Genomic DNA, 19,564 nt, shown 5'->3' with positions numbered 1-19,564 from the left:
CATTAATGCAAAACAATTGCATAATAATATTAATTAAATGTTTGATCATGGGGATATCACACAGTAAAACTGTTTATAAGCTGTTCTAAATTTAAATTATAAACTATGTCTGCCTCTATCAATATAGTTGATAAACCAACCAATCTTTCTTGGGTCATTACTGTTCGCAAATAATTTTTAATCAGTTTAAGCTTAGTAAAACTTCTTTCCACACTTAGTCTGTTGAAGTTGACATGACAGTGTGGCTATGAGCAAAACTTGCCACAGAAAACAGTTTGGCAAATTCTACAGAAATTTCCTTGCTCTTCATCCATATCTACACTTTAATGCTAGATAAAAAAGCAAAGTTTTTGACAGTGTAACAGTCTCTTTTATAATAACAGCTAAACTAAAAGAGATAAAATTAAATGTAGTTATTAATTAAAGGATATTAATTTCGCATACCTGAGTGAAATTTTTTGTTGGTGGTAAATAACTTAGTACAAGACTTGATCATAGCTGAGACAGTATATAATTAAAAGTGCAAAGCATAAGGTACTGATAACAATGTATATATGTGTATATATATATATATATATATTAACACACACACACACACATTGAATATATATATGAATATATATATATATATTCAAAATAAGTTGCGTTTTGAATATATATGTGAATATATATATATATATATATATTCAAAACATGTTGCGTATTGAATAAATTTAATTAATATATATATATATATATATATATATACGTAATATACATATATATATATTACGTGACACCTCCAAGGAGTCCAAAGACTCATCGAGGGAGGAGACACCTACTCTACATCTCTTTGTCTCCACCACCACCACTCAATCGACCACCTACAACTAACCTCAACTACACCAACGGCATCCACTGCCTGCCGCCGCCACCACCACCACCACCACCACTAGTATTTCCACAGACAATCACAAACATCCATGGCAGGATTCGAACCCATATCCTTTGAGCTGGAGAGCGGATACGCCAACCACTCAGCCAACTGATATATATATAGATAAAAATCCGACAATAATTTAGAATCACAGGGTGATTCTAACATAATTTTCAAACCGGAAACAACAAAATAAAACTGCTTACAGTATGAGAGTGTAACTCTAAAAGTTTTATTTGGCAATGCTATACTCTCCACATTGATGTCTGAGAGATAATATGATGTATATTTCAAAATGGAGACTGTTCAAGAGAAAGCAATGTGCATAATTTGGTTTTTCAAAACAAAGTCCGTTATCACGATGCAACATCATTACAGAACTCAATATGGAAAACATCCACCTTCAGATATTGCTTTAACCAACAATAGCATTATCGTTGGTTAAAGCAATTTCAAGAGATTGGTAGTGTTCGGCACCAAAAAGGAGTGGGAAGACCAAGCATTTCGCAGGAAGATGTTGATCGAATCCAGGAAGCATTTTATTGAAGCCCACAAAAATCAACTAGACAACTTCTTTGCAGTTAGGCATACAACTGTTTTTGAGGGGGGGGAGTTCATAACCACCTTCAACTCCATGCCTACAAACTGCAGATTCTGCAGGCTTTACAGACAGACAATAAATCCCCATTTCCAATTTGCCCAAGACATTTTGTCAAAAGTCTAATCTCATGAAAATTAGATTAGACTTTTGAAATGTCGGAGATGGATATTTAGTGATGCTGTAACATTTTGCGTATCAGGGTGGCTAAATTAACGTAACTACAGAATATGAGAATCAGAAAATCCTCAAACCATTCGAGTATTCGAAAGAGATAGTCCAAAAGTGAATATCTGATGTTCTTTGTCATGTTCGGAAGTTTTGGAACCCTTTTTCTTTGCAGAAAAAACAGTGTCAGTGGTGACTATCTGTACATTCTACATCTGTATTTGTTTCCCCAGTTGGAAGATCATCAGCCAAATGTGGTGTTATGGCAAGATAGAGCACTGCCACATTAGGCTCTTATTGTCCAAGAATTTCTTGACATGTATTTTCCTTGGTGCTGGGTTAGATGGGTGGACTGATTCCATTTTATATTGTATACATTCTGTCGTCTATTACGTACTTCTACTACCCTGCTTTGTCTTTAATTTATTTACTTAATATTCAAGAATGGTCAGCTGCCTTAAACTATCCACTGTAGCCATTTATCTCTTTCTACTGTATCTTATTTCTCACTCTCTATTGTCTAACAAATTTATTTGTTTTACGACTTCACCAGTTAGACTATATATTGAGTGCAAGATTATAAGATCTTAAACCAATGACAAAGCAGATAAGGTTAGTATTCCCTGCTTATATATATATTATATATATGACAGACTGATCATTGACTCGGTTAACATACATATTTTTTAAAAGATTTGAGTGACTAGAACCAAGATTTAAGTAAAAAGGTTTTAATATAAAAACACTACTAGTTTCAGCCTGTAACAGCCATCTTCAGGTGACATTATAAAAGAAAGAAAAAACACTAAACATTGAGGGTTAAAAGACTATGAACAACATAGACAGTCTCTATACATAATTAACATGAAAACGTTGTAGTTGTATTTGAAGCTGTTCTTTCGTTTGCAGCATTGTTGGGAGAGTGCGTGCCTGCTGCATCACGTGAACGCCAGTACATGATTACAGCTGAATGACTATCTGGGAGGTTGTAGCTCAAGTTGTTATTTAGATGAATAGGATTGAAGATGATTTCTCTAGATTCCACGATTTTTCCTAGTTCGTCACTGCAACGGAAGATGTTAGTAGATTTTTCCCAGCAGACTTTGTGACTTTGGTTATCATCATTGGGATTAGCTGAGAAAAGGATGTGACTTGATAATGCACTGGCTCGCTGTCTCTTGTAAGTAATGTCCCTCATGTGTTCTTCCATACGCAATTCGACAGATTTGTCTGTCTGCCCAAAGTAAGGAATATCACAGTCACACAATATTTTATATACACCAGGGTATTTTAGTTGATGATGACAAGGTTTTGGGTGGATAATTAAGGAACGGATCTTTGGAAGTGGAGTGAACAAGGTTCTGATATTGTATTTTCTTAGAACTTTTGCTAATTTATGTGAAACAGTACTTATGTAAGGAATAGATATATTGCCTTTGAATCTATTTGTTTCTTCTGAGTGATGTCTAGGAGAATTAAGAAGGAATTAGTCAATGATTTTCTTGGAATATCCATTAACTTCGAAAGAAGTTTTCAGATGGTTTATTTCTGTAAGAAATTCATTTGGGTCATCAAAAATAGAACGGGCTCTATGTCCCAGTGTGGAAATTATTCCAAGCTTATGAGGAGGGAAATGATGGGACTGACTGTGCAGATATCTGTTGGTATGTGTGGGCTTTCTGTATATTGATATTTTGAGTTTATCAGAAGAGCGAGTCAGTTTGACATCAAGAAAAGGTAAGGAATTATCCGTTTCAAGCTCGGCAGTAAACTTAATACTTTGATGTTGGCTATTGAGATGTTCAAGGAAAACCATAAGGGATTCATGTCCATGGCTCCAAACAATGAAGACATCATCCACATAACGTTTCCAAACTTTAGGTGTTAAAATAAAGGAAGAGATAACCTTGGTTTCAAAATCCTCTAAGTAAATATTTGCAAAAACAGGAGATAAAGGATTATCCATAGCCAGTCCATGATTTTGTTTGTAAATATTATCTTGAAATTTGAAGTAACCGGACCTGATGCAATGTGTAAGCAAGGCTAACATTTTTTTGGATAACTTGTCCTTGAGTAATGTTAGGACTTCATCTGTTGGGACATTAGTGAACAAAGAAGTTATGTCCAAGCTAGCCATGATGTCATTTTCATCAACTGTAATATCCTTGATATATGTAACAAATTCTGTAGTGTTCTTGATGAAGGATGGTAACTTTCCTGAAAAACGTTTTAGGTATTTGGCAAGATATTTTGAAAGATTGTACGTAGGCGAATCGATACCTTCTACAATTTGGCGTAATGGGGTGTTTTCTTTATGGATTTTAGGAACACCATATATGCAAGGAATTAACGGATGGAGAGAGCGTAGAGATAAACAAACGTTTCGGGATAATTCAGTTGTTGTTTTTAATAAGATGTTTGTACGATTTTGAAGTTCACGAGTTGGATCTCTCTCAAGTATTGAGTAGGTATCATTATGTAGTAATTCAATCATTTTATTCTGGTAATCTTCAGAGTCCAGGATGACTGTTGCATTGCCTTTATCCGCAGGGAGGATGATTATATCTCTGTTGTTTTTTAAACTTTTAATAGCTTTGCATTCAGTTGAAGTAATGTTGTCTGCAGGTGGTTTTGCGTTATTGATAATAAAGATTGATTCAATTTGTAGAAGATTCGCATCTTGTGGAGGGAGAAAAGAAGCAGCTTTTTCTATTTTTGTAAGTAGCGTCTCCTTTGGTATTAATTTTGGGGAAGGAATAAAGTTTAGACCTTTACTAAGGATGCTTTTTTCTACGTCCGAAAATATATAAGAAGATTTGTTGATAACGACTTTGTTAATATTGACGTGTGGTTTTGAGAAGTTCCTATTATTTTGTAATCTCTATAATGTTTTAAATTTACTTATAAGATTTACTTTGTTATTATATTGTATTCTGGCTGCTTGAGATTCACAGTATGTATTAAAGGTCTGCCAACTGTCATTGTCTAGAGATTCTTTCAGATTTTCAGCTATGGTTCTTTTTTATTGAAAAGAAAGCGAGAGTTCGTTTAGTATCTGATATTCTTTCAGACAGTAGGTCTAATTTAGCTTTATGATAGATTCTCTTCGCACGTTCAGTTGTTATGTTTTCTTTAAAGGACAAAAATTTAGGAAAGACAGCGTGGAATTTGCAACGTTTTAAGAAGACCAACCTGTTGATGTTTAGTCCAATACTCTTTAGTGTCTTGTTGAAGTTTCTTTTATTATTGATAATAGAAGCCTCGTCATGAAGGTTATAGATGACAGACTGATCATTGACTCGGTTAACATTTTTTTATATTAAAACCTTTTTACTTAAATCTCAGTTCTAGTCATTCAAATCTTTTAAAAAATATGTATGTTAACCGAGTCAACGAGCCATGGACATGAATCCCTTATGGTTTTCCTCGAACATCTCAATAGCCAACATCAAAGTATTAAGTTTACTGCCGAGCTTGAAACGGATAATTCCTTACCTTTTTTTGATGTCAAACTGACTCGCTCTTCTGATAAACTCAAAATATCAATATATAGAAAGCCCACACATACCAACAGATATCTGCACAGTCAGTCCCATCATTTCCCTCCTCATAAGCTTGGAATAATTTCCACATTGGGACATAGAGCCCGTTCTCTTCTTGATGACCCAAATGAATTTCTTACAGAAATAAACTGAAAACTTCTTTCGAAGTTAATGGATATTCTAAGAAAATCATTGACAAATTCCTTCTTAATCCTCCTAGACATCACTCAGAAGAAACAAATAGATTCAAAGGCAGTATATCTATTCCTTACATAAGTACTGTTTCACATAAATTAGCAAAAGTTCTAAGAAAATACAATATCAGAACCTTGTTCACTCCACTTCCAAAGATCCGTTCCTTAATTAGCCACCCAAAACCTTTTCATCATCAACTAAAATACCCTGGTGTATATAAAATATTGTGTGACTGTGATATTCCTTACTTTGGACAGACAGACAAATCTGTCGAATTGCATATGGAAGAACACATGAGGGACATTACTTACAAGAGACAGCGAGCCGGTGCATTATCAAGTCATATCCTTTTCTCAGCTAATCCCAATGATGATAACCAAAGTCACAAAGTCTGCTGGGAAAAATCTACTAACATCTTCCGTTGCAGTGACGAACTAGAGAGAAAAATCGTGGAATCTAGAGAAATCATCTTCAATCCTATTCATCTAAATAACAACTTGAGCTACAACCTCCCAGATAGTCATTCAGCTGTAATCATGTACTGGCGTTCACGTGATGCAGCAGGCACGCACTCTCCCAACAATGCTGCAAACGAAAGAACAGCTTCAAATACAACTACAACGTTTTCATGTTAATTATGTATAGAGACTGTCTATGTTGTTCATAGTCTTTTAACCCTCAATGTTTAGTGTTTTTTCTTTCTTTTATAATGTCACCTGAAGATGGCTGTTACAGGCCGAAACTAGTAGTGTTTTTATATTAAAACCTTTTTACTAAAATCTCGGTTCTAGTCATTCAAATCTTTTAAAAAATATTATATATATATATATATATATTTATGTATATATATCTTTACCTTAAATTAGTCGTGGCTTAATTATAAATCACATAAGCTTCTATCTTATGCAGGTTTGAATTTATTTAGGATAAAAAAAAAAAAAACCTGAAAACAAACATAAGTTACGAAGTCACATATCATGAGAGATTTTACAGCATGGCCTCTGCACTCACCCGATATTATGCTGTCTTGATTTCTTCCTGAGGGGATACATGAAGACATTGTTTACCAGGCCCCCTGTGACCTCCCTCAATGAACTGAAGACCAGAATTGTTGCTGCGATAGAAACTGTTACACTGCAAATGATGGAGAACACTTGAAGGGAAATTGATTATCACTTGAACATCTTACATGCCAAGAAAGACACACATGTTGAAATTATTTAGCATTCTGCAGCATTGATTCTATTAGTAATAAAACTTTTTGAGTTACACTTTCATATTCTGTAAGCAATTTTACTTTGTTCTTTCCAGTTTGAAAAGGTAGTATCATAAAGGTAGTAACTTGTCTCATTGATTCTATTATAGGCCATTGAATATATACACACACACACACACACACATCAGATAGCCAAAAAACATAAATGAAACCAATAACAAAAAAATATTGCTGTAAATATGAATTATGCAAACTATCAATTTAAAAGAACTGAAAATAAAGAAAACAGGAATTAAAAACATTTTACATGATAAACTAGCAATATGACAGTGCTTACTGCTTCATTCATCGGATATAGATATTAAAAAACTGTCTTAAATATTTAGCATTCTGCAGCATTGATTCTATTAGTAATAAAACTTTTTGAGTTACACTTTCATATTCTGTAAGCAATTTTACTTTGTTCTTTCCAGTTTGAAAATTATCGCCCATTGAATATACACACACACCAGATAGCCAAAAAACATAAATGAAACCAATAACAAAAAAATATTGCTGTAAATATGAATTATGCAAACTATGAATTTAAAAGAACTGAAAATAAAGAAAACAGGAATTAAAAACAACTTGTATTTTACATGATAAACTAGCAATATGACAGTGCTTACTGCTTCATTCATCGGATATAGATATTAAAAAACTGTCTTAAATGCTCTAAAGATTATTTTTCACTTGGTTAGACTATAATAAATTTAGTTTAATCCTTTATCCAAGTGTGAGCAAACAACGTTTGCTCCTGAAAATATCTTCAGGACTGGGGTAAGGTAGTAGCACAACACCGGGCAACTCGCAGCAAAGGTGTATCAAGCTCTCATCACTTCTTGTCTCAGTATCTCCCATAATGCAAAGCACATCTCCTTGCAGACATGTATACTGCTATGCATTAAAGGGGGGGGGCACTACTCATACCAGTTTCGAACTTTATTGAGGTCTCATCAGTGGGAGCCAGGCTCAGCAGTGGAGACACCAAGGCAGAAGCAATGGAGGTCATCTTTACCTATAGGAGCTGCCAAAAGGTGTGCCACCTTATTATTAAATTACTCTGGATTTAGAGAAAGATGCTGAAAGATTATTTTTCACTTGGTTAGACTATAATAAATTTAGTTTAACCCTTTATCCAAGTGTGAGCAAACAACGTTTGCACAACTGGTTGTACTACCTTCTCTTAATGCATAGCAGTATACATGTCCGCAGGGAGATGTGCTTTGCATTATGAGAGATACTGAGACAAGGAGTGATGAGAACTTGATCCACCTTGCTGCAAGTTGCTCAGTGTTGTACTACCTTACCCCAGTCCTGAAGATATTTTGAGGTGCAAACATTGTTTGCTCACACTTGGATAAAGGATTAAACTAAATTTATTAAATGCTCTAACTTTTCACATCAGATTTTTACAGATATATAACCACTTGATAGAATTCTTTGAATAATGTAACTTTGTCATGGTGGTCATGATATGTGGGGGTGGGGGGGGTTCTTGCTAAAACTAGCAAATGACAACATCTAGTATTCTACTCTGAACAGTTTCAGCTTGTATTCTATATAAATAATGATAAGAGCCGACTAGCCCATATGTCTGTTTGCATGATTTATAGAGCAAGAGAATAACTTTCGTTGTCCTTTGTTCAAGACTGCTTGATAAGATGTTTTTTTTTTTCCATTATAATTTCATCCTTATTGGCAAAACAGCTTGAATTGTTTTTCACTCTACATGAGCTGTTTTTATTCTCAAAATGATAACCATTCAGTGCAATAAATTCTGCTGTCTAAGCCTGCCTGATTCTTCGAGTGGTTAACCTACTTGCTCTCCAACAGGCTGGCTGTGTGTGTATGGGGGGCGGGGGGTTAATCCTACCATGGGCATGGATTAGGTCATGATCATCATTTATTCATGTATGAATAAAGAAATATATATACAGAAATATTCATGTAACATAAACTCATAGAGAAAAAGTCTATTAAATGAAAGTGAGTCAAATTGCTATGTTTTATGCTAGATGGTAAATGTCGGATGGTTGCTAAGCCTCATCTTTTATTATTATTATTATTATTATTACGGGTATCTCCATGGAGTCAGTAGACTCATCACGGGAGACCCAAACTAGCAAAACAATATCTGTCATATCTCTTCTTGAATTCATTTACAGACGAAGAGCTCACAACTAAGTCAGGCAATGAATTCCACTCATTCACCACCCTCCAGGCAAAAAACCTTGTTCTGACACCTTTGTTAACCACACTCTTCTTTAATTTCCAGAGATGACCTCTTGTTCTTCCATCACTATCACACAGCTGAAACATTTCCCCTGCATCAATCCTATAAAAACCTTTTAGTAATTTGAATGTTTCTATCATATCCCCTCTTCTTCGCCTATCAACCAATCTCTGCAATCCACAAGCTCTCAATCTATCAATGTAGGGAGCATTTTTTATATCACTCACCAACTTGGTCACTCTTCTCTGAACCCTCTCCACAGCCTCCTCATCTCCAAGGAATCCAGGTGACCAGACCTGAGCACAGTAATCCAAATGTGGAAGTATCAATGCTTTATAAAGGGGAATAATAACCTCTTTATCTCTGGATGTCAGTGTGTTCCTCAACAACCAAGTAATCCTATGTGCAATCTTGGACACCTTAGCAATGTGTCCTCTGAACTTCATCTCCCTATCTACCAATACCCCTAAGTCCCTAGCCTCATCAATCTCTTGGAGTACCTTTCCATCGATGTAGTACACAGCTGGTAATCTTTTAATCCCAAAATGCATGACTTTACACTTTTCCACATTGAACTGACATCCATTTTCTTTTGCCCATTTTACCAGCTTATTTAAATCCTCCTGCAAACTTTCAACATCAGCTTGATTTTTTATTGCACTACACAACTTTGCATCATCAGCAAACAACTGAATATCTCCCTTTAAGCCGTTTCCTATATCATTTATATACAAATTAAACAACATTGGCCCAAGCACAGAGCCCTGAGGTACACCACTGGTCACCTGCCTCATTCTGGACTCGGCTCCTCCATACACCACCTTATGGTATCTCTCCCTGAGCCATTCTCCTATCCATATCACCAATTTAATATCCATTCCGATCTGCTCCAATTTGCGTAACAGTGTTCTATGGGGTATCCTGTCAAAAGCCTTAGCAAAATCCAGAAGTACCACTGTGTAGCCAGTTCCTTTGTCCAACTCGGATGTTATTCTATTATGAATAGTTAATAGATTGCTAAGGCAGGATCTACCTTTAACAAAACCATGTTGGCCTCTATAGAGTATCATATCCTGATCCACCCATTCTTGAATTTTGTCTTTAACCAACTTTTCCAATACTTTTACCACTACTCCTGAGATGGTGATTGGTCTGTAATTCAATACCGCAGTTTTAGAGCCACCCTTATGCAAAGGAACCACTTTGCCTAACTTCCACTCCCTAGGGACCATACCAGAGTTCAAACTTAAATTAAATATCCAGGTAAGAGGGGTTGACAATTCATTTGCACATTCACGCAACACCCAAGCTGATATTCCATCTAAGCCTACCGCAGTGTTTGCATTTAAGTTTTGCAATATATTTAATACCTCTGATTCTTTAGCTTCAATTCTCACATTAGGTATTGCTATAGGTATAGAGATATCCTCACTTGGGTGATAGACTTTTGAGAAGTGATCACTCAGTAACTCGACTATTACATCTGATTTTGTCACCTCAATACCATCAGTACCCACTAAGGTTATCCTTCCGAAGTCATTCTTCCTCTTACTTGCCACATAGCGGAAGAACTCTTTGGGATTACCCTTGATCTCTTTGGCTAAGGTCTTCTCATAATCTGATTTAGCTTTTCTTACTATGCTGGTAACCTTCCTAGCTTGAGCCTTGTACTGCTCATGGGTGTCCTGATCGCCCTTCTCCTTGTAAATTCTCCATAACATTTTCTTTTTTTGCAGTTCAAGCTTGATACTACTGCTCATCCATCTAATGCCTGCCTTGTTTGACCTCCTGACCATAGGGACACAATCTGATATTGCTTTCCTCAGATACCCGCTGATTTTATCCCAAGCACTGCTAACATCTTTCCCTTGCAATATGTTTTGCCATGGGATGGCTGCAAGCTCACTCCGAAGCTTGTTATAATTGCCTAACCTGTAGTTCCATACATACCCCTTCTTAATAGAAAAATCCACAGATTTTGCAACCTCCCAAGTCAATACCACATGATCGCTTTCACCAACTGGAGGTAACGAGGACACCTTACTTATGCATATAACCTCTGAACCAATAACCAGGTCCAACACTCTCACACCACGTGTCCCTTCAGTTACGTGCTGTTTCAAGTAATTATCTCGTAGAAGATGTATGAACTCCATTTCCTTTTTGCTACGTGATATTTCCTCCTTCCAATTGATATCACCATAATTAAAATTCCCCATAATAATCACTAAGCCTTCACTCATTGCACTAAGTTGCTGATGCATGAATTCAATATCTTCCCCCGTACTCCCTGGCCTATAGCAGCATCCAACTGTATATTTGGTTGCGTTGGTCACTATTTCGCACCAGACTGCCTCAAATGAACTCTCATTCACATGTCTATCATCATGATATACTACTTTCTTTGGCTGCAACACATCAGCTATCATCAACAGTACTCCTCCTCCTGTTCTATCTTCTCTATCCTCCCTGAAAATACTGTACCCATCACATTCAATTCCAGTGACCACATCTTCTGCTGACAGCCAAGTTTCACTAATGCCTACAACTTTTGGTGAGATTTCACTGACTAATGCCAAAAATTCTTCTCTCTTATTTCGAATGCTTCTAGCATCTCTCTTATTTCGAATGCTTCTAGCATTCGAAATAAGAGAGATCTTCTAAAAGAAACTTGCCCAAACAGTTTTCTTGGTCATCCTCTGTGTCCTGTATCTATTGACTGTAGAGAGCAAGAGCATTTCAACATAAGTGAGGGTTGATATCTAAATGGGTGTCTTTCAGTAGGAAACAAATTACATTGCCTTGTGCAAGGCCAATGCCTTACTTATTGGAGGCCTGAAATGGCTTTTTTCCATGTTTGGTCTCCAGAGCAGGTTTTTTGAGACTATCTTAAAAATAAATAATATACAAAAATAAAATGAAATAAAATAAATTCTTAACCCATCCATGATACTATAGGTGTACAACCTTTTGTTGGTGAGAGTCAGCAATAAAAAATAAAAATTTCTTTTCACTCATATTATAATTCTGTTTTCATATTTAAACCATTTTGAAATAATAAAATGTTCTCTTTTTTTCTTGTTTCAATAGAATGAGACTTTTTTTATTGACAAAACATCAAACTTTCTTATACGGTTAATGAAATTAAATGTAGAATGTATTAATCAATGAAATTGGTCTCTGTTGAAATTGTTTTGATTCATCCATTGTAATGACAAAATTAGGGAAAAAAAATTATATGTAAGTGCATGTGCCAAAACATAGGTCTAGATTAATTTTTGATAATAGATTACTGCTCTGTGTATACACACTTTTTATTACTTCTCTAAATGCCATTATCCTTGCTTTCTTTCAATTAATGGTGAACAGGATTCATTGTGTAGTTATGAAGTCAAACTTCCATGTTAGACCACTTACTTTAATTCGAATAAATTTATTCTAAGTAAAGTGTGTAGTCTAACATGGTAGTTTGTCTCCATAATTGTACACAATGGACATCGTCCATTACATAATAAACATAATGATGATGTGTGATGCACCTGTTATAATTAGCCTATTAAGTGTTTCTCTCTCTATCTTTATTTCTTTCTAAAAAAATTTTGCAAAAATCTACAAAATTAAGACGTCTTTATTTAAACTAGTTAAGGTTTGTCATGTGCTGGATATAATCACAATGACCACCTATATCCATGAAAAAAAGTATACTGATGGATTGTACACACTGCTTTTCATGTTTTTTTTTAAAAAAATTGCACTGAACATAATAAGTGACTTTGTATTGTAAAGATCTTTTATTAACAAAAATAAAACTGCTCTGCATGTTATGTGTTTTATTTATTTTTAAATTTATGAAATAGATGTTCATCTTCCACCACCTGGAACATTTTATATTCCTCATAAAGTTATAATAGCAGAGGATAAAGGATTAATATGTGTTGCAGACAGAGAAAATGGAAGAATTCAGTGCTTTACTTTATCTGGTAGTCACTATAAGTTCCAAATAGCTCGAAAGGAATTTCATGGGAGGATATTTTCAGTGGCTTATACTCCTGCTAAAGGTATAGTTGATGTCAAACTCTCTTTTAAAATATGTATATGTGTTTTTGTTAAGCAGTTTATAGTTCGCCCACCGATTAGAGGTCCCTCGACACTTCTGCGCATGTCAGAAAAAAGGAGAATCCATTCCGATAATAGGGTAATCAATCTGTCTTCTGGGATGTGTTTGTTTATTAATACAGGTTGGAAAATTTAGCTTTTCTTTTACGAACATGTAGCTTTTAAAGAGTAACTATTTTACTGGTATGATAGTTGGAAAAATGTACGTAGAGTATTAACAAAATTAAAAAAGGTATAGCATAAAACAAAAATTTAAAACTAAGTTTATTTTTAAGAAAGTTTTCTATAAAATAAAAATAATTATACAGAAAAACAGAAATTTTTTCAAATGAACTTAGATATTCTAAACTTACAGTTGAGAGAACTGAGACACTTTAATGTCCTAAACCGATTAATTATTTATGACTTGTTGTGACTCTTTTAACAAACCCATGCAAAAAAAGGTTGGAAAAAATACCGTTATCAAATCCTTTTAATCTTCATAGTCATCTGAATCAGTGTCCGAATCGCCATCACTTTCACTTAAACTGATCACCAAGGTTTGCATAATTCTTCGATAATTCCATCTCTGTCCCAATACATATTTTACGAGGTGACATGAAAGCAATATTTTCCTCAGTTTTGAACTGTAATACTTTCAATCGCCTGTTCTGAAAGCTTAAAAAAGTTTCGACAATTGCAACGTAAGACTTTAAAAAGTCTTACGTTGCAATGGCGAATGAAACTTTTCACTTCTGCCAAACATACTTAATAGTATTAATATCGCAATGATATGGTGGTAGCCTCAAAGCTAGAAATCCATGCTCTTTGACCATCGTGTTGAATTTAAATAGTTTAGTTGTGGACGAGTTTCTTTTGACCAAATTAAGCAATTCAATTTTTCGCATATCTGGGGAACGAAAAATGTTATTTGCAGAGAGCCAATCCATAAGAAATTGCTTCTTATTTGACCAGTTTGGAACTTTGTTTGATCGAATAGAGTGATATGAAGCGTTATCAATTATAACAACAGCATTTTAGGAAGGTTTGGAATCAGTTTTTCTTCTGCCCACTTTTTGAAGATCGTAGAATTCATTTGCCTATGGTAATTGGCTTTGTATAGTAAGTTTGAATTCAGTAAAAAACCCATTTCTCCACCCGCACACAAAATTATGATGCGCCGTGAGACATTTCCGGTTTGTAGCACTCCACATTCTTCTTTAGACTGCCAACATTTTCCATAATTTAAATTACTATCAATCCAAGTTTCATCTAGATACACAATCGTTTTTTTTTCCTCCCTGAAACGTCTTATTGCTCTCAAATACTGCGCTCTAGATAAAACAGTGTCACTTCACTCCATGATAAGTTTCCTTTTATTCTGGGACTTTTTAAAACAAAATCTGATTTCATGAAGTATTTTCCTTAAAGTTTCTCTTTTCCAAAGAAAATTAATTTTTTTCTTGAAGCACAGGAATCAATTTCGGAACAGTTGGCACTCTTTTCTCGACCACGTAAAATTCGTGAAGTTTTTCTTATAACGTCTACATCAAAATCATTCAAAGCTACGGTTTTGATGGTCTTCTTTACTCTGGCGATTTTTTTTCTTTCCCTACGAATTCTTTTAACAGTCGACCCCGATATGCCCGCAATTGCACTTGCACGTTTTATGACTTGAGAAAGGGGAACAAGGAGACGATTCTTTTTCGCAGAATGTCAACACATTATTCAATATTCTTTTGCAAGAGCTACTGAAACGTTTAACAACAGTTGACTGTACTGCATCCATCATACAAATTAATAATAAAAAAAATAATGCAAAAAAGCGACAACAAAAATCAAACTAGTACTACTACAGCGACAGACAAGAAAGCACGTGATTTCGCATGTTGGCAACCAATTCGTACATCCTTCATTTCTTTCTCCTCTTCAGCATGAATCGACTATTCTTGGCAAAATGCCAAGGAGAGATATACAAACAGTGGGTGAACTATACTCAAACTAAAATTTTTTTTTTACATATAAAAGTTTATATTTCATTGAATCATTTTATATGGTTAATTATAGGATTGATACAGAATCATAATTTTTCCTGCTTTGTTTAAACATTCTGTATTAAATGACCAGATTATGAAGTCTCAAATAAAAAACGATAGCTATGAAATTAGAATAAAATATTTTAGCAGTTGTTTGGGTATCCATTTCATTTTTTTTTTCTTCTAATTTCAACTTCTTGTACACAAAATCAACATGAATTGATTTTAAATTGCTTGTTTTTTATTAAATGAATTAACAAAGTTTGTTAATTCATTTAACAAAAAACAAGCTATTTAAAACTAAATATAAAGGTTTAGTAGATTCACAGTTATCTAGTTCTGACATTTCTGTTCACCTTTTCTTGGGCATCTGTAGCATATTTTCATGTTGTAAGTGGAAAGAGTTAGATAATATGTGAACCCTGCCCTACAGACAAATCATCGAACATTTTTAAGACTCCAAAAAAAAAAAAAAGCAAGGTGGTGCTCATTCATGGATATTAAGACTCATAATACAATTTAATAGAATAACTGCAGCACAAAGAGAAATAATTAAACAGCAGGTTTAATCGTTTCAATATTTTGTCTCTGTCACAGAGACATCTTCACAAATACAAAAACTGGTGTTTTTGTTAAACACTAACTAGTGTTAAAAATGTTACACTAGTTAGTGTCACAAGGAGCATTAGAAAAGTATTTTTTTTTCCTGGATTATATGGTATCATGCAAATAAAACAGTACTGTACTTTGACACCCCCCCCCCCCTTCAGTACACGCACTATGAGATATGCCGTTTGACTGCACACACATTAATAGTAGAGCATGTGTAGAGTCTAGCCATTACATTTAGCTATGGTAATGGTGTAGTCATTGGAAGAAAAGACGTTTATTGTTGAGCATTATTTTCATTCATACGAAGTTGGCAGAGCAAATGGTCCAAGCTTATGACATTTTTGTGAGCACTTTGTCATTTCCTTAAGCGTACCCCAAGCAGTAGTGTCATCATTGCCTTATTCAAGAAATTCCAATGTACCAAGAGTGCTCTGCCACAATGCAAAGGGCATTCAGGGGAGATCATGAACTGATAACACAAATGAGAATCATGGGTGTATGCTGGAGCAAGCGTTACAGTCTACGAAACTCAGTCAACGCTTGAACAGCAGTACAACTTGGGATACTAAGGAGAATCCTTAAGGATCCAGCTCCTTAAAGAGCTGGATGCCTTTTCATATGTCATTCAGATGGGTCAGTGTTTAAAAGATTATGCTGCACAGCAGGAATACAGAGGGTGGTATAACCATGCATGCTGGCCAATGTCTGTGAAAATCCATCCTTCCTCCATAATGTCTGGTTCTCGGATGGAACGCATTTCAATCTAAGTAGTCATGTAAACAGAGACAAACCTACAGGTTTCTTGATTTATCAAGACCTGAATTTGTCCAAGAGAAACCTCTTCACAGCAAGAAGGTCACCAGCAGAAACCATACACTGCATGGTGTGTGTGTGTGGGGGGGGGGTTTCTGGCCATGGTATAATTGGTCCCTATTTCATTGAAGAGGGTGGTGTAACCATGACTTTGAATAGCGAATGCTACATCGAGAATGTGTTGTTCTGTTCATCTAGGATTTGCATAAGGTGTATTGTGCAAAAAACATTCCATGTCATGCACAGGTATTCCAGCAGGAAAGACCTGTTACACATCACGTGGTTTTTCTAGAGTGTATTTATCAGAATACACTCTAGAAAACCCCCAGGAGGCTCATTTCAAGGTTCACAAAATGCCTTTACCCTTCATGTTCTCCTGATCCCACATCACTTGATGCCTTCATTTTGGATTATGTTGAGAGAATGAGTATTCCACCATAACCCACCTTCAAACCTAGATGAATTAATGGATAAAATTACCTGATATCTCCAGCAGATGTCTGTCCCAAACCTTGTTCTCCAAGATTACAGAAAACCTTCACATGTGCTATGAAACCTTTCTTTAAAGACAAGGTGCCCATTTCAAGCATGTAAACTACCATTGTTAATTTTTTATTTAATCAAAATTCTACTGATAGTTGTGGATGTATATATCATCAGATATAAACATATATTTCTTTGTTATTAAACCCTTTTACTTTATAACATATATCGTTGTAGTTAATTCAGTACTTCTTTTTTTTTCCGCCATACTATATTATGTAGATTTGTATAATAGTGCTTTTGTGTGATAGCCTTATAGCCAGATTAAATGTAATCATTGTCATAATCATTTTTTTTTTAAATATATAATACAGAAACCAGGAATGGACGGGTGGTGTTTAACATATATCAAAGAAAATAGCAGAATTACTGATAATTACATACACAAAAACTATGCATTTTGTGTGTGTGTGTGTGTGTGTGTGAGAGAGAGAGAGAGAGAGAGAGAGAGAGAGAGAGGTTGTTTGATAGTAGTCTGCTTTGTTCTGAGAGATTTAAGGAAATTTTAGTAGTTTTCATCACAAATGCAGAAAATGTCTCCTATGCAAATGACTGACAGCTCTTTTGATTCCTCCTATGACTGAGTGATCATGGGCAATTTTTCCTTCCATACTTCCACTTCTCTCACTAGATAGCATACCATTGCTACATGACCAAAGAAAGAAGACTACCCTTCTATGATAATTTTTTCCTTAACTCATGTATACTATTATTATTGTTATTATTATATGGGCATCTCCATGGAGTTCGAAGATTCATTGTGGGAGATCCAATCTATCCACACAATCTATCATACCTCTCTTTGAACTCATTAACAGACAAAGCACTCATAAATGAAAATAAAATCTAGTCATCACACCCCTGCTAACCACACCTTTATTCACCTTCCTCTAGCCAAGTGCAGAAACATTTTCCCTACATCAATCCTCTAAAGCCCTTTAAGCAACTTAAATGTTTCTATCATATCCCCTCTTTTTCTTCTATCAACCAGTTTCTGCAATCCATACACCCTCAGTCTATCCACATAGTAAGGAACATTCCATAGACCACTCACCATTTTGTTCCACCGTTTCCCCATTCCCAAGAAACGCATGGCATCAGACTTGAGCACAATAATCCAGATGTGGGTGTATCAAGGCCTTATAAAGAGGAATAACAACTTCCTTGTCTCTACTTGTTAATGTGTTCTTCAATAGCCAAGTAATCTCGTATGGGCTACCTTAGCAATTTGTCCTCTATACTTTAACTCTCTGTCTACCACCCCTAAATCTCCAGCATCTTCTATTCCCTGGAATAGAAGAAGTATTGTGCCATCACTTGTGGAGTATGGTGCCATCAATGTGATAAACAGCTTGTAATCTATTTATTTCAAAATGCATAACTTTACATTTCTCCACATCAAACTGACACCCATTGTCTTTGGCCATCATTGACAGCCTGTTGAAATCGTCCTGCAAGCTCTCCACATCACCTTGATTAACTATTGCTCTACCTAATTTTGCATCATCAGCAAACAACTGAATATTTCCATTTAAGTTATTTTCTATATCATTTATGTACAAATTAAACAGCAAAGGTTCTAGCACTGAACCTTGTGGCACACCACTAGTCACCTGTTTACGCCTTGATTCTGCCCCTTCATATACCACTTTTTGATATCTGTCCAGCAGCCGCCCTTTGATTCACTTAACTAATGTCACATCCATTCTCATTTGGCTACACAATGATTTTACTGGATTTTGCAAAGGCATTCTGTCAAATGCCTTTGCAAAATCCAGCAAAATCATCATATAGCCATTTCCTTTATTTAACTCAGCTGTTACTCTATTATAAAAAGTTCGTAAATTACTAAGGTATCACCGACCCTTCACAAAGCCATGTTGATCCTCATGCAGTATCATATTTTTATCTACCCATTATTGAATTCTCGCTTTGACCAATTTTTCTTTTACCATGATGCCTGAGATACTGATTGGTCTATAATTTGCTACTGCAGTCTTAGAACCTCCCATATGCAAGCGAATTATTTTGCCCTCTTTCTACTCCCTTGGAACTCTCCTAGAGCTCAGACTTAAATAAAAGAGCCTAGTCAAAGGCATTGCCAGTTCCCTTGCACATTCTCACAAAACCCTAGCTGATATCCCATCTAATCCCACAGCTGTATTTACATTGAGATTCTAGTCAAAGGCATTGCCAGTTCCCTTGCACATTCTCACAAAACCCTAGCTGATATCCCATCTAATCCCACAGCTGTATTTACATTGAGATTCTGCAATATCCTAAGAACCTCTAATTCATCCACCTCTGTTCCCGCATTAGTGTCTGTCACATATGTTAAATCAGTAACCTCATTGGGATGATATGCCCTTGCAAAGTGATCACTCAGTAAGTCGACTATTTTATCTGCTTCTCTCAACTCGTGACCATCATCACTCATTAAGGTTAATCTTCCATAGTCATTCTTCCTCTTACTTGCCACATAACAAAAGAACTCTTTGGGATATATTCTTCTCATAATCTGATTTTGCTTTCCTTGTCATGCTGCTCACCTTTCT

General features: G+C 35.4%; 1 protein-coding gene across 9 annotated transcripts in view; it reads left to right on the top strand.

Moving 5' to 3' along the window:
• LOC150108568 (peptidyl-glycine alpha-amidating monooxygenase B-like) overlaps window positions 1-19,564 on the top strand; it is a 521,418-nt gene that overhangs the window by 412,576 nt on the left and 89,278 nt on the right. For all 9 annotated transcript variants that reach the window (XM_090390860.1, XM_090390858.1, XM_090390856.1 and 6 more), the window contains one exon: window positions 12,768-12,968. In XM_090390860.1, the coding sequence (XP_090246986.1) occupies window positions 12,768-12,968 (201 nt within the window). The remainder of the gene's footprint in view (window positions 1-12,767; window positions 12,969-19,564) is intronic.

This window comes from Typopeltis vanoorti, chromosome 3, assembly GCF_054136105.1.
Source record: "Typopeltis vanoorti isolate ZY-2024b chromosome 3, IOZ_Tvanoo_1.0, whole genome shotgun sequence".
NCBI lineage: Eukaryota > Metazoa > Arthropoda > Arachnida > Uropygi > Thelyphonidae > Typopeltis > Typopeltis vanoorti.
This window is presented reverse-complemented; position numbering and strand designations above follow the sequence as displayed.